The following is a 14,885-nucleotide window of genomic DNA, read 5'->3' on the forward strand; positions in this document are numbered from 1 at the left end:
GTTGTTAATACAAGTGGGGGAGGGGGGAATGTCATGGAGGCAACTAGCCCCATAGTTGTGTGGGCCCCTGTGTCCTCCATGCAAGGCTACACAGCCAAATTTTGACCCCTTTGCGGAAAGCCAAGAGATAGGGGGCTTTCCTCACCTCTGAAGGCAAGATGTTCCACAAAGCAGGGGCAGCAGCAGAAAAGGCCCTCTTCCTAGATCCTGCCAGTCGAAATTCTTTGACTGACGGGGTCTGTAGCATACCTTCTCCATAGACTGACTAAAGCTATTTTATCCAGAGGTTACAGAAGAATTAACAACTCCCATATAAAAAGAACCTTTCAAACTTTGTAAGGTGGCAAAAGTTATTATTGGTGGGCTGCACTAAAAAAAAAAAAAAAAAAAAAAAAAAAAAAAAAAACGTGTTTCCCCAAAAATAAGACCCTGTCTTATGTATTATTTTTGCTACCAAAAAAAAGGCACCAGGTCTTATTTTCAGGGGATGTCATCCACTGACTAACCTCACTTGCGCGTGTCACCCCCGGCCTCCTTTTCGCTGTCAGAGCCCTTCAGGAACTTATTTAGGACTTATATTGGGCGCACATGTAAAATTCAAGCTAGGACTTACTTTCAGGGTAGGTTGTATTTTTGGGGAAACAGGGTACATTCACACACACAGACCCAAACATTACATAACATTAGCTCAGCAAATGAAATTGAAACTGTATTCTAATGCGGGGGGGGGGGGTAACGACAGGGTGGGCCGTGTGAGTGGCGGACCAGCACACATGCACGCAGCTCGACTTGCACAAGCAATGGGCCAGCATGCACAGCTCAACTGCAAGTGGCACTGTGCGTCCGTGCTGGCCCACTGCTCACGTCAGTCGAGCTCACGTGGCCCAGTTGCAAATATGCCACAGCCCTATAGTGGGACATAGACCAGGGGTTGGGGACCCCCATTGTAGTGAAATTATACCCAAAAGATACACACCTCCTTCATCAACAGATGCAACTCCCTTGCTTATCTGGGACCGGAAGCTCATTTCACAGCTGCCTTGTCCACTGTCTGAATCACTGTCAGAGGTATCTTGAGTTTTCACATCCTGGGCATCCAAATGGAACTACAGTTCAGGAACATTGGTAAGTATGAAAAGATAAGCACATATAATATCCAGTATTTAAAAAAAGAAGGCAAATATGTCATTATTCATTTCTTGTCAGATTCAAGGAGGTTAATTTAGTACATAGATTGCACTATGCTTAACCATGTTTTTTGACAAACCTAGTTAACTGGATTCACATACCACAGTATACCATGAAACATGGTTTACATATCACAATACTGGGGGCGCACATTATGCTAGGAAAAGCAAAATATAAGAACCCAACCTATCATTTGGGGACTGAAGCGACATCTATAGCTTTTATATTCTCTGGACGTTGTTTAATGGCAGCTGTCAAAACCAGTATAAGGGTTGGATTTATTTAAAGTGATACTCTATTATATCCCTACCACTTGCCAAAATTTCTTTTTTTATTGAAAAGGTTTTCAAATACAAATTTTTCCCCCTTTTTCCCCCCCCTCCCCCCCCTCCCTAACCCCCCCTCCCCACCCTTCCCCCCCTGTGACTTCTTCGTAACAAAAAAAAAACCCTAATTCATAACAGATTACTTACTCCCTCCTCAAAATACTGACCTTTACTTACTAAAAGTATTATAAATCCCCCTTTATCCATACATTTCAGAAAAGAAGAAGAGAAAAAAAACAAAAAAAACCAAACACATTATACTTTAACTATTATAAAATAACTTCTAATTTAGCATAATAGTGTTTTATATCTATACATTATTGCAACAATTCAAAACCACCTTCCACTTTAAAACTATACGATAAGTCCTACTTTAATAACATTTCAAAGCGGGCTCCCCATAAAATCTAATTTAACATTTATTCCACTCTATCCATTTCCTCCACTCCCCTAAATGTATCACTTAAAAATCCCTTTTCTTAAACTAATCAGTCTGTAGCTAGCTTATTCACCCACTGTCTTACAAATTTACCATACACAACAATTCTTGATATCTTTAATTCACTGCCCACACTACTTAAAAATATATATATATATATATTCCATTATATCTAAATAAAAAAAGAAAAGACAATAACTTTAAATTTATAGTCCATATAATATCTTCTTGAAGTCTTTCCACTGGATTGTTAAAACCAACATCCATAATAGGGTAACATAGCTTGCTGATGCAACAGTTTATTCAAGATCTCCAATCATATCTGCCCCCATCAGTAGTAAACATCTTCTTATATATATAAAAGTAAAAACAACCACCCGAGTGACATTATAATTATATTCCATATAATAATAATTGTGGGTTTCATCAGGATTATTAATTTCCATCATCGTATTGGGTAACAACCCGATCTTCTGCATGTCCCAATGTGATTCTCTTGCCTTATAATTCAAGATAATTATAATATATTTATCAACACAAAAAGAAGTTTCAAAGTAGATAATTCAAAACCATCAATTTGAGGCTCTTTCCATGTCCCAAAATTACGGCAATGCAGAGATCTGCCACTATCCTCAGGATGATATTGACCAATATGTCGCCTCCTCTATGTTTTCACATAATCATTCATATTTTAAAATCACTGGCTTCACTGTTGCTTGGGTTAGAAATTTCTATTTTTGTACAACCTATTTCTTTTTTTGTTTTCTTTTTGTGGGTTTGACTTCCATCCTAATTTTTTGTGTCTCGCGTTTCTTTTTTATCCCTTGTATATCCTCTAATTGGTTTCCATGCTTGTCCTTGCCTTGATAAGTCATCACATTAAAATCAGATGGCACTTCTCTCAAATTTGTAGATAATCCAGCTGGGGTATCCGATAAATCCAAAGGCAATTTATCTGGTACAGTCTCTGTCTTTAATTCCAGCTCCTTCTGCTTATCCTGTATTATATCTGAAGACGTTAAATTCATTTTCAACCTATTTTGATAAAATTCTTCCGCTCTTTCAACAGTATTTAACTGGTATCTTTCTCCTTGATATCTCAATATAATACCAACTGGGACGTCCCACCGGAATTGAATATTTCTCCTTTTTAACTCAGACACCAGAAAGCCAAATTTCTTCCTTTCCATTAATATCTTAGGTGGGAGTTCCTTGTAAATCCAAATCTTTCTTCCATACAATTGCAAATTAGAATTGAAGGAATTTTGCACAATTTTATTCCTAATTTCTTTATCTGAAAAATAAATTACCACATCTCTAGGCAATTGCCTTTGCTTGGCAGTCCAGGAGTTTATTCGATAAGCTCTGTCAATCCTACAAAACACTTCCTCAGGTTGAATCTTTAAAATCCCAGCTAGAAATTCAGAAGATATTTTCCTTAAGTCATCTCTGTTATTTTCCTGCAAACCTCTAAGTCTTATTGCATATTCTGTGAAATTATATTGTATCTTTAGAACCTCTTTATCAATCCTCTGTTGCAGATTTTCTACATTACCAGACTTTTGGTCAGCATCCATTTTAAATTTTTCTTCTGAACTATAATCCTGAATATTTAACAAATCATTTTCAATTTTTTGAATTCTATTGTCCAATTTATCTTGAATTTCATCCATTTTTGACTCTAGTAAATTAGTATTTGTATCCAACCGAATCATGAATTCTGACACTTTTAAAATTTTTTGCTGCAAAAAGTCAAACTTGGATTTCACCAATTCCTTAATTTCCTGCTTAAATTTTTCAAGTTGCTGATTCACAATCTCATCCCTTCTTTCAATCTCCTCTAAGAGAAATTCTATTATATTAAAATCAGGTTTCTGGGACTGAAGAGTTAAAACTTGTTCCTTTAAATTCTTAGTGGGGGAATCCCCCCCACCTATTTGCTTGTCTGACTTCACAAGCCTCAGTGCCATGTTTCCGCCTAAGCAGGCTTTGTTAGAAGAAAAAAAAAAAAAAAAAAACAAGACAAAAGACTTCCAGCCAGCAACAAGGGAAAAAGAGAAAAACAAAAACAGGAGCGGAGTTTTATCTACAAATGTAGCCAGTGGTATTTATTCCGCTACATTGTAATAATAAAAAACGGAAGAACTTTCCCTCTCAAACTCTTCTCCAGCCGCGGCAGACGCCATTTTAAAAAGAAACTTTTTTCCTCTTTCTCTTCCTCTATTCTCTTAAGTAATTTTTAAAAGATAAGTAAAATACTTGCGCTTCAGTATTACAGGTCCAGCTCACATTTTCTTTGAGTAATCTGTCAAATTCGCAGGCTTGCTTTTGACGCCTGGCTCTGCATTAGCAGAGGTCTCCCAAAGCCCGGAGCAGCGGCTGGGGATATGGGGCATCTCATCCGCTCCATCCCAAAAGTAAAAGAAAAACTTTTGGGACTCTGCAGAGAGTTCTACCCACCCCTGCCGGCTCTATCTCCGTTTCCTCATGGGAACGGAGTTTTTTCGAGCCGCCGTTCCGTTGTGAAGGCGGCTCTGACAGGCAGTGGAAGCTGACGATCCCAAAGGAACGTCTGGCGGCGGCCAGCAGCAAACAGGAAGTCCACTTGCCAAAATTTCAATTGTCGCCACAAGGCTAATCACAGGCTAAGTTAAGTCAAACCTTTCAAAGAGCTCAGATGGATATACTGTACAGTAAAAGCCAATTCGAAAGTTATCTATGCTGATCACCCTCCCCCAGTGAAGATCAAATAGAGGAAAGAACATTACAAATGTCACTTTGAAATCTTTTTCAGGAAAGTGGGACATAAACGAAGCCATCACGATTTCAGAATTTACAATCCCCACCTATCAGAGGGACCATGCTCACGATCATCCTGGTTAATACTTTTTTCAGCCCTGGTTTATTTTGTTGTTGTTAGTCACGAAGACGTGTCCGACCCATCGCAACCCCATGGACAACGTTCTTCCAGGCTTTCCTGTCCTCTACCATCCTCTGGAGGCCATTTAAGCTCACGCCGACTGCTTCAGTGACTCCATCCAGCCACCTCGTTCTCTGTCGTCCCCTTCTTCTTTTGCCCTCAATCGTTCCCCGGCACTTCTCCAATGAGTCCTTCCTTCTCATTAAGTGGCCAAAGTACTCGAGTTTCATCTTCAGGTTCTGGTCTTCTAAAGAGCAGTCAGGGTTGATTTCCTCTAGGACTGACCGGTTGGATGGCCTTGCAGTCTGAGGGACTCGCAGGAGTCTTCTCCAGCACCAGAGTTCAAAGGACTCCATTCTTTGGCGCTCAGCCTTCCTTATGGTCCAACTTTCACAGCCATACATTGCAACTGGGAAAGCCATAGCCTTGACTATACGCACTTTTGTTGGCAGGGTGATATCTCTACTTTTTAGTAAACTATCTAGATTTGCTATAGTTTTCTTCCCCAGGATCAAGCGTCTTTTAATTTCTTGGCTGCAGTCCCCATCTGCGGTGATCTTGGAGCCCAGGAAAATAAAATTGGTCACTACCTCCATTTCTTCCCTATCTATTTGCCAGGAATTGAGAGGGCCGGATGCCATGATTTTAGTTTTCTTAATGTTGAGTTTCAAGCCAACTTTTGCACTCTCCTCCTTCTTCACCTGCATCAAGAGCTCGATTTACTAAGCCTCACTTTGTTGTCTTTGCAGTTAGGTTACCTAAACCTGCCTTCCAATTGGCCATCGCTAATTCACCCCTCTGTCTAAGCCAACATTTTCCGACTTTGTGCAGTATATATATAAAACCTGTGAATCTGGACCTTGAAACCTGTCTTTTTTTTTTCCCAACACGTAACCAAGAGCCTTGGTGGCGCAGCAGACTAAAGTGCTGTTAAGTAGCACCAGCTGCCTGCAATTACTGCAAGTTCGAATCTCATCAGGCTCAAGGTTGACTCAGCTTCCATCCTTTCGAGGTAGGTAAAATGAGGACCCGGATTGTGGGGGCAATAAACTGACTTTGTATAAAAAAGAACACCGCTGGGGGGGGGGTGCGAAAGCCCTACTGAGCAGGTATATACAAAAGTATCAAGGCTATTGCTTAATGCATTTTAAGTCGCCCTGAGTCTCCGGAGAAGGGCGGCATATAAATCAAACCAATAAATAAATAAATAAATAAAATAAACCACATACACACACCCCTTCATCCATCCCCGTTTTCTCCCACCCGGAATGCAGAAGAAACCAGGTTTACTAGATTCGAACTCAGAAAAAAACCCGGACAAAGCCTAGATGGTATTGCCGAGTTGGGTCTCTGCTGCCACCTAGAGGTCGTCTGAGAAGTTGCCCTAATAACCGCTGTCCCCATCTGCAGCCCCGCCGCTTTGAAAACACCACCAGGATAGCCAGAAGCATTAAACAAGGGCGCCCTTGGCATGCCGGGAAATCGAAGCGGAGCCGCAGTGCACGCCGGGAGCCGTAGTCCCAGGTCTCTGAAGCGTTTACGAGGGAAACCTTCCCACCCTCACACCACCCCGATAGCCGAAGTAGCTTCTCCTCCGCCGGTTAGCGGATAGCTCGTCCCAGCCTGATACGGGCCAGTCTCACCTCTCCCCCCGCCGCCGCCGCCGTCATGATAGGCGCCTCCCGCCTTGGCTAAGATGAGCGACCGGGCCCGGGAAAGCGCCAAAAGCTCAAGGCTGCGTTTGAGTCTTCGCGCTCTCGCTCTGCGTTTGGCTCCGCCCCTCCTCCCCAGCCAATCATAGCTGGCCATCAGCCTTATGGGGCCGCCCCTTTTCGTCCCCATTGGTCAACAGCTTTGGGCCAGCTATCCTCCGGACCAATGGTCCAATCGTCTTTCCATGTAGGGAACCGCCCTCGTGGAGGATTCGCCAGAAATACACAGAAATACCATCAAGATGTTTTCGTCCCTTTTTAACGTTTTTTTTTCTCCTCTTGAGAAAAAAAAAAAAGGATGAAATATATTATGTTAAACCCGGCCTCTGTGCAATGGTATTAATATCCAAGGGGAGGTGGACAAGGAATGCAGAATCTGTATTTTTTTTCCCTGCTTTGAAAGATTGACAATTCTCCTATAGTGTTTTTCAACCTTGGGAAGTATAGGATACACATACAGATTAGCAGAGTTGGAAGGGATCTTGTAGGTCAATCTAGTCCAACATCACCACCACCACCCCGCCACCGTCCAAGCAGGAGACCCTACACCAGGGGTCAGCAACCTGCGGCTCTGGAGCCACATGTGGCTCTTTTGCCCCTCTGCTGCGGCTCCCTGTCAGTTAAAAATGCGTCACAACCGCCAATGTGCGACACCCGCCGGCATGCGATTTATGGAGCTTTTCAACCCCTGGTAGGCCAAGCATGGATAAATCCAAGAAAATAATAGTTTCAGAAGAAAACAGATTGTTTAATTCAACTACATCTGCTAGTTTAGTGGCCGCTCAAGAACTAGTCAGGCACAGGAAGGGTTTTGTGGCTCCCGGTGTTTTCTTTTCTGTGGGAAACGGTCCAAATGGCTCTTTGTTTAAGGTTGCAGACCCCTGCCCTACAACATTTCTGACAGATGGCAGCCCAGTTTTGCCTTGAAAGTATGGACCTCAACGCCCAACATTACACAGCATGCGGAAGCTGGCAGGGGAGTTCTGGGAGCTGAAATCCACGTATCTTAAACTTCCCGAGGTTGAAAAACATTGCTATATAGGACATCCAAAACTGCTGAGAACTCTGAATTTGGCCTCTGCGTACATCTACTTTCAGCAAGATGTCTCCACTAATAACAATAGATAAAATAAAAAATGGAACATAATCCCCCCCGTTATATTGTAAAATGGATACCTGTGGGCACATCCTTGCTAGCTTAATTTTTAAATCCGATGTTACTGATCCTTCATGTGCCTCAAACTGGAGTATTAGGTCCAGCTAGTCCCATGGTCCATGCCTTCTGTAGGAATAAGTGTTTTTTCCACTTTAAAAAAAGATATCTTGCTGCACTCCCCAACAGCTTCATTTTTTCCCTGGGTGCTCTGTTGGCATACAAATATTGGCCTTTCTTTTTCCTATTCATTAGGATATTTAACTGCACCCTCCTGCTTAGGGTTAATGCATTAGCAGAAATTTCAATGGGGGATGAGAAATCCTCAGCCATCAAATGCCCTCCCCATTATTCTATGGCAGTGTTTTTCAATCTTTGCAACTATAAGATGTGTCATTGGAGAATTCTACAGATTGAAATCTATACATCTATACAATATTTTCGCTAAAGGAGAAATGGGGGGAAATCTTAAAGGAGGCAGAAACCAGCCCCAGTCTCCCTGCCCCAAACAGAAACTGAGGCCAGCTTTTAGAAATGCAGATTTGGTAATCCATTGAGAAAGACTGGAGCAGAGGGAAACTCTAGATAAGCAACAAGCCAAAGGTTGACAAGATTAGCTCAGACAAACACCTAGGATTTGCACTTCCCCTTTTGCCTAGGAATCTAGAAGGTAAAAAACCCACCCACTCTCAACTGCATTTTGTCAGCTATCCCAGAACACCACACTGTGTGCATGTTGGTTCTGTTCACCAATAAACAGACCTTTCTTTCTTAAGCAGCCTCCATTTTATTCCCAGCTTGGAACTGGAACTGGAATTTTCTTCCAACAATGACTGTAACTGAGATCAGGATCTCTGTTGCTAAGCAAGGCAGTCAAGTGAGTCCCACCCAATTTTACAACCTTTTTGCCATGGTTGTTAAGCAGTTAAGCACTGCAGTTGTTAAGTGAATCATGAGGTTTAGTTAAACAAATTTGGTTTCCCCCGATGGATTTTGCTTGTCAGAAATAAGGTTGTAAATGGCAATCACATGACCGAGGGATGCTGCATCTGTCATAAATACATGCCAATTGCCAAGTGCCTAAATTTTGATTCCCATGGGGAATCACGCCCACAAAATAAGCCACACCCACAGAACCGGTAGTAAAAAAATTTAGAACCCACCCCTGCCCTGGAAGTAAGCCGAGATAGTGGGGTTTGCGTCCTTCCACCATGTTCTACATAGCAAGATTAAGATTGATTGAAGTTACTCCCCTGATCCTGCTAAAAGTTGCCACCAAATTATAATTTTGAACTTGACAGAAAGAAAAAAAAAATAAAAACATTCAGGACAATCCTATTAGTTTTATTTACTTTAAATTAAAACTTATTTTAGTCCTGACTCTAGTCAGTGGCCCTTCTTATGATTTAACATGTTGTGCGGACTGAGTCAATTACTGTTTATTCAATAAATCATGATGAAACAAGCTATGGCTGAGCACAATATGCTATCAAAGTCATAAAGAATAATCCATCCAACCTCTGATTTATTTCCAGACAGGACAGGCATGCTAAGTTTTCCACTAAGTTTGACTATAAATCAAAGCAAGTAGAAAATGTTTTTTTCTAAATACAACTTTAGAACATATATTGACAAGTGGATTTCTCTCAGGAGAAATGTGGAAGTTGCCAAGAAATTTTGTAATTAAATAAACAAGGGAATGCACAAAGGAAAGCATTCTATAGATCCTGCGTGAAAAAAAAGTTTATTTATTAGAATATAAATGTCATAGTTGGTTTGTCAACAAAGACAAATTGGATGTAATGTTATTAAGTTTTTCTATGGGTGCCAAAAGCTTGTCTTTGCTTGCTTGAGAGCTGGCAGCACTGTTCTTCAGAAAAAAGAATGATATATGCTTACAAGCAAATATTTGATTAGCCTTCTTTGTCTGGGCACACTTCAGATATTTTGGAAATACAACTCCCAGAATTTATAATCAATAAAGTCAAGTTTGAAATCTGCATTAGAGAAAAATACAAAGAAAAGATAGATAGTATCTGTCTGGTTATATCAGACTATTATTCTGCATTCTACGGTCTTATAATTACAGAAAATGCATATACTGTACATATATATTTTCTTTGTGAATTTTCTACAAAGATGGTTTCTTTTGTGTACTCTCTGATAACAGTGCCTAATCCACAGTGACAGGAATGTGGTACAAAAACCAAATTGAAGGTTTTAATTCCCTCCTGGGCAGAAAGCTCTACTACATTACAAAACAACAGAACACCAATACGTTGTCTTTTTAAATTAAATTTTGTGGCACAAATTATAATAGCCTACTTCATATCTGCATTAGTCTCCATGTCATGCTGAGCCAAAAATAAACAATTCACATTCGTTATGTCTCATTCAAGAGTTCAAGGTGCTGTATATAGCATTTCATCCCCAAAACAACTGTGAGAAAGGCTGAATTGAGAAAATGTGACTGCCCTAGTTTCCTTCCATAGTTGAAGGTGGATTGGAGTTTGTGTCTTATTGTTCCTAATTCAGCACTTCAGCACTAATTCAGCACTATACCACACATTTGACTTAGCATTAAGGCCACACTTGGAATAATGCATCCAATTTTGGTCGCCACGATGTAGAAGAGATGTTGAGACTCTAGAAAGAGTGCAGAGAAGAGCAACAAAGATGATTAGGGGACTGGAGGCTAAAACATATGAAGAACAGTTGCAGGAACTGGGTATGTCTAGTTCAATGAAAAGAAGGACTAGGGGAGACATGATAGCAGTGCTCCAATATCTCAGGGGCTGTCACAGAGAGGAGGGAGTCAAGCTATTCTCCAAAGCACCTGAGGGCAGGACAAGAAGCAATGGGTGGAAACTAATCAAGGAGAGAAGCAACTTAGAACTAAGGAGAAAATTCCTGACAGAACAATTAATCAGTGGAACAACTTGCCTGCAGAAGTTGTAAATGCTCCAGCACTGTAAATTTTCAAGAAGAGATTCTATAACCATTTGTTTGAAGTGGTGTAGGGTTTCCTGCCTAGGCAGGGGGTTGGACTAGACGACCTCTAAGGTCCCTTCCAACTTTGATAAATTATTACAGGTAGTCGACTTATGACCATAGGTAAAAGTAAAGGTTCCCCTCGCACATATGTGCTAGTCGTTCCCGACTCTAGGGGGCGGTGCTCATCTCCATTTCAAAGCTGAAGAGCCAGCACTGTCTGAAGACGTCTCTGTGGTCATGTGGCTGGCATGACTCAATGCCAAAGGTGCACGGAACGCTGTTACCTTCCCACCAAAGGTGGTCCCTATTTTTCTACTTGCCTTTTTTATGTGCTTTCGAACTGCTAGGTTGGTAGAAGCTGGGACAAGTAATGGGAGCTCGCCCCGCTAAGAAGCACTAGGGATTCGAACCACTGAACTGCCAACCTTTCGATCGACAAACTCAGCTGCATTTACTTAATGACTATGTGGTTCATTTAACTGCAGTGATTCACTTAACTGTGGCAAAAAATGTTGTCAAATCAGGCATGATTCACTTAACCACCTCGCTCAGCAAAGGAAATTCGGATCTTAATTGTGATCAAAAGCAGTGAACTTCTTGTATATGATCGAGATTGTTACAATCATTAAGTTTTTCAATCTATCCTATTTGTTGTCAGGTTATCATAGAAGATAGAAGTATTCCGTATAATCCAGAGCTATTTGGAATCACTTTAATGGAATCCAGTGTCCAGAAAGCACAATTGTGATTGGGTAAAGATCCTGGCATGAGAAAAAAGGAGAATTCCCAAGTGCCAAGAAGAATATTTTGGGACTCCTCCCTGTTTTAATTTCAGTGATTGCTCTGCTTTTGTATGTCAAAAACTTTTGGCATGCAAAAGCACCCACAGGATTAGTAATCATTCATCAAAAACATTCCAAAAGCTGAAAGTTAAATATGTAATATTGCGCTAGAGTTTATATAATTATTGTTAGGATTGTTTTGTGTAGTTTGACATCAAAAGAAAAGTGAGCTGACGTTGCATACTTTGCAAATACTAGGTGCCGTTGTTTATTAAATCTCAAGCCTTATTTGAAGGTCAAAGGGAGAATTGTCAAGAGAGGGAAAACTATAAAAAGTTTGGTGAGGATAAACTAGGATGGATCTCCTTAGTGCATGAATTGGACCCAGTGGTGAAATCCAAATTTTTTTACTACCAGTTCTGTGGGCGTGGCTTGATGGGTGTGGTGTGTCTTGGTGGGCATGGCTTGGTGGGTGTGGCAGGGGAAGGATACTGCAAAATCTCCATTCCCTCCCCACTCCTGGGGGAAGGATATTGCAAAATCTCCATTCCCTTCCCACTCCAGGGGAAGGATATTGCAAAATCTCAATTCCCACCCCACTCTGGGGCCAGCCAGATGTGGTATTTGCTGGTTCTCCGAACTACTCAAAATTTCCGCTACTGGTTCTCCAGAACCTGTCAGAACCTGCTGGATTTCACCCAATTGAACCACTTCATAGAGATATAAAAACTATGCAAACTACTCCAATCTGGAGTGGGCAAAAGCGCTCCAGATCTGAATGCAGGTAGTCCTTCACTTACACCCATCCATCTAGTGCAGGGGTCTCCAACCTTGGCAACTTTAAGCCTGGAGGACTTCAACTGGAGGAGTTGAAGTCCTCCAGGCTTAAAGTTGCCAAGGTTGGAGACCAGTGGTGGGTTTCAATTTTTTTTACTACCGGTTATGTGGGTGTGGCTTGGTGGGCGTGGCATAGCCTGGTGGGCGTGGCAGGAGAAGGATACTGTAAAATCTTCATTCCCACCCCACTCCAGGGGAAGGATACTGCAAAATCCTCATTTCCTCCCGATCAGCTGGGGGCCAGTCAGAATTTTTACTACCGGTTCTCCGAACTACTCAAAATTTCCACTACCGGTTCTCCAGAACTGGTCAAAACCTGCTGAAACCCACCTCTATTGGAGACCCCTGGTCCAGTGACTGTTCAGTTACAACTACACTGGAAAAAGTGACTTACAACCGGTCCTTACACTTACGACCATTGCAGCATCCTCAGGGTCACTCAAAATTTCAGTGGTTGGCAACCAGCATATATTTACAATAGTTTATGACCTTCGCAGCCAGCGTCCAGCAAGCCAAGTCAGTGGGGGAAACCGGATTTGCTTCATGACCACATGATTTACTTCACAACTGGCAAAGAAGAGCCTTGGTAGTACAGTGGTCTAAAACACCCTGTTATTAAGACCAGCTGCCTGCAATTACTGCAGGTTCGAATCTCGCCAGGCTCAAGGTTGACTCAGCCTTCCATCCTTTCTAAGGTAGGTAAATTGAGGACCCAGTTTGTGGGGGCAATAAGCTGACTTTGTATAAATATACAAAAAGAATGAAGGCTATTGCTTAACGCATTGTAAGCCGCCCTGAGTCTCCAGAGAAGGGCGGCATATAAATCAAATTAAAAAAAAAAAAGATCATAAAATTGGGTGCAGTGGAAAGGAGCTTGGAAGCTGCCACAGATCAGCAGCCCTGAAAGGTGAAACCTGGGCAAGAGGGAACCCAGTGAAGAGGAAGAGAAAAGGTCCTGACCCTGGCAAGAGAGCCAGCTGCCCCCCATCCTGCTTGGCAAAACAAAGCAAACTGAGATGATCCAAATAATCATTTCTCAACGTTGGCAATTTTAAGATGGGCAGATCTCTATTTTCAGAATTTCTCATGGAATCGCTGGGGAAGTCTGCAAGGTTAGGGGACTTTTATTACATTTATTAGTTATTATCATTTATTATTATAGGAGTTGAAGTCCACCCATCCTGGATAAGGAATTCTGGAAGCTGAAATCCATCTAAGCTGGTCGGGGAATTCTGGAAATTTATGTATTTTTAATATTTATTTATTAAACTTACATGATGCCTCACTTAAGAGGCGACTCTAAGCAGCTTACAATCAATTAATTCCCCAAACATAACATCAAGATTTGGGGAAGTGATAGTACTCAGGGGTGGGTTCTACTTACCTTTACTACCGGTTCGCAATGGGGCCCACGTGGGCGCGCTCTTCTTCGCAAGCGCATACGCAGAAGCATTTTGGTGACGTCAGGGTCAGTAGGCAGAGCCTCCTGCCGGTTTTACTACCGGTTCTATAGAACCGGTGCGAATTGGAGGCAACCCACCACTAGTACTACTCTATACTGCACTAGTAGGACCACACTTGGAATACTGTGTCCACTTCTGGTCGCCCTGCTACAAAAAAGATGCTGAGGCCCTACAAAGAGTGCAGAGAAGAGCAGATGTGGCGCTCCCATGAGACGCCCCTCCTGCGCGAGCTGCACTAGCTCCCGGTGGTCTTCTGGGTGCGCTTCAAGATTTTGGTTACCACCTTTAGAGTGCTCCATGGCTTAGGACTGAGGTATCTACGAGACCACCTTCTGCCACCAGTAGTCACTCACAGACCAGTACGCTCCCATAGAGAGGGGCTTCTTAGGGTGCCGTCGGTCAAACAGTGTCGACTGGCGGCCCCCAGGGGGAGAGCCTTCTCTGTGGGGGCACCCGCCATCTGGAACGAGCTCCCCCCAGAGATACGGCGGATCCCGGATCAGCGCGCTTTCCGCCATGCCCTTAAAACTTTCCTTTTCCAGCAGGCTGGCCTGGCCTAACCTCTTTTTTAAATCGTTTTAAATCTTTTTTAAATTTGTCTTATAAATTGGGGTGTTTTAAATTTGTTTTCGGACCATGGTATTTAATATATTTTAAATGGTTTTTTTATATTTGTATTATGTGTATTTTATCTTGGCTGTTCACCGCCCTGAGCCCTTCGGGAGTAGGGGGATATATAAAATTAATTAAATAAAAAATAATAAATAAATGAATAATAAATAAATAAATAAATAACCTCCAAGGTCCCTTCCCACTCTGTTACCCTTATGGGGAACTCAAACCCTCCCCTCTGGCTGGGGAATTCTGGGAACTGAAATCCACCCATCTTTAAATTTGCCGTGGTTATGAAACACTGACTGGCCTCAATCCAGCCATAATAAACTCTTTCCATTTAGCCTGGCTGGCGGGATGGGTAAAGCCACCGGCTTAACTGCTCGGGAGGGGGACATGATCGCTTCTCTATGTGGGGTGGTGAGGGAGAGACAAGCAAAAATAATAATAATAATAATA

The 14,885-nt window shown here is 42.1% G+C and overlaps 1 protein-coding gene across 4 annotated transcripts in view; it reads right to left on the reverse strand.

The window, feature by feature from the left end:
- CLSPN (claspin) overlaps positions 1–6,646 on the reverse strand; it is a 50,636-nt gene extending 43,990 nt beyond the window's left edge. For 2 of the 4 annotated variants that reach the window (XM_060691424.2, XM_060691423.2), the window contains exons 1-2: positions 6,517–6,646; positions 977–1,106 (exon numbers count right to left, since the gene is read on the reverse strand). In XM_060691424.2, coding sequence (XP_060547407.2) covers positions 977–1,106; positions 6,517–6,543 — 157 coding nt within the window. In that variant the 5' untranslated portion in view covers positions 6,544–6,646. Of the gene's footprint in view, positions 1–976; positions 1,107–6,102; positions 6,136–6,516 lie in introns of those variants that run through there. The other 2 variants (XM_060691426.2, XM_060691425.2) reach the window with 2 other exon arrangements.
- Between the last annotated feature and the right edge of the window lie 8,239 nt (positions 6,647–14,885).

Source organism: Pantherophis guttatus, chromosome 10, assembly GCF_059756535.1.
Source record: "Pantherophis guttatus breed Tessera chromosome 10, ASM5975653v1, whole genome shotgun sequence".
In the NCBI taxonomy this organism is placed as follows: domain Eukaryota; kingdom Metazoa; phylum Chordata; class Lepidosauria; order Squamata; family Colubridae; genus Pantherophis; species Pantherophis guttatus.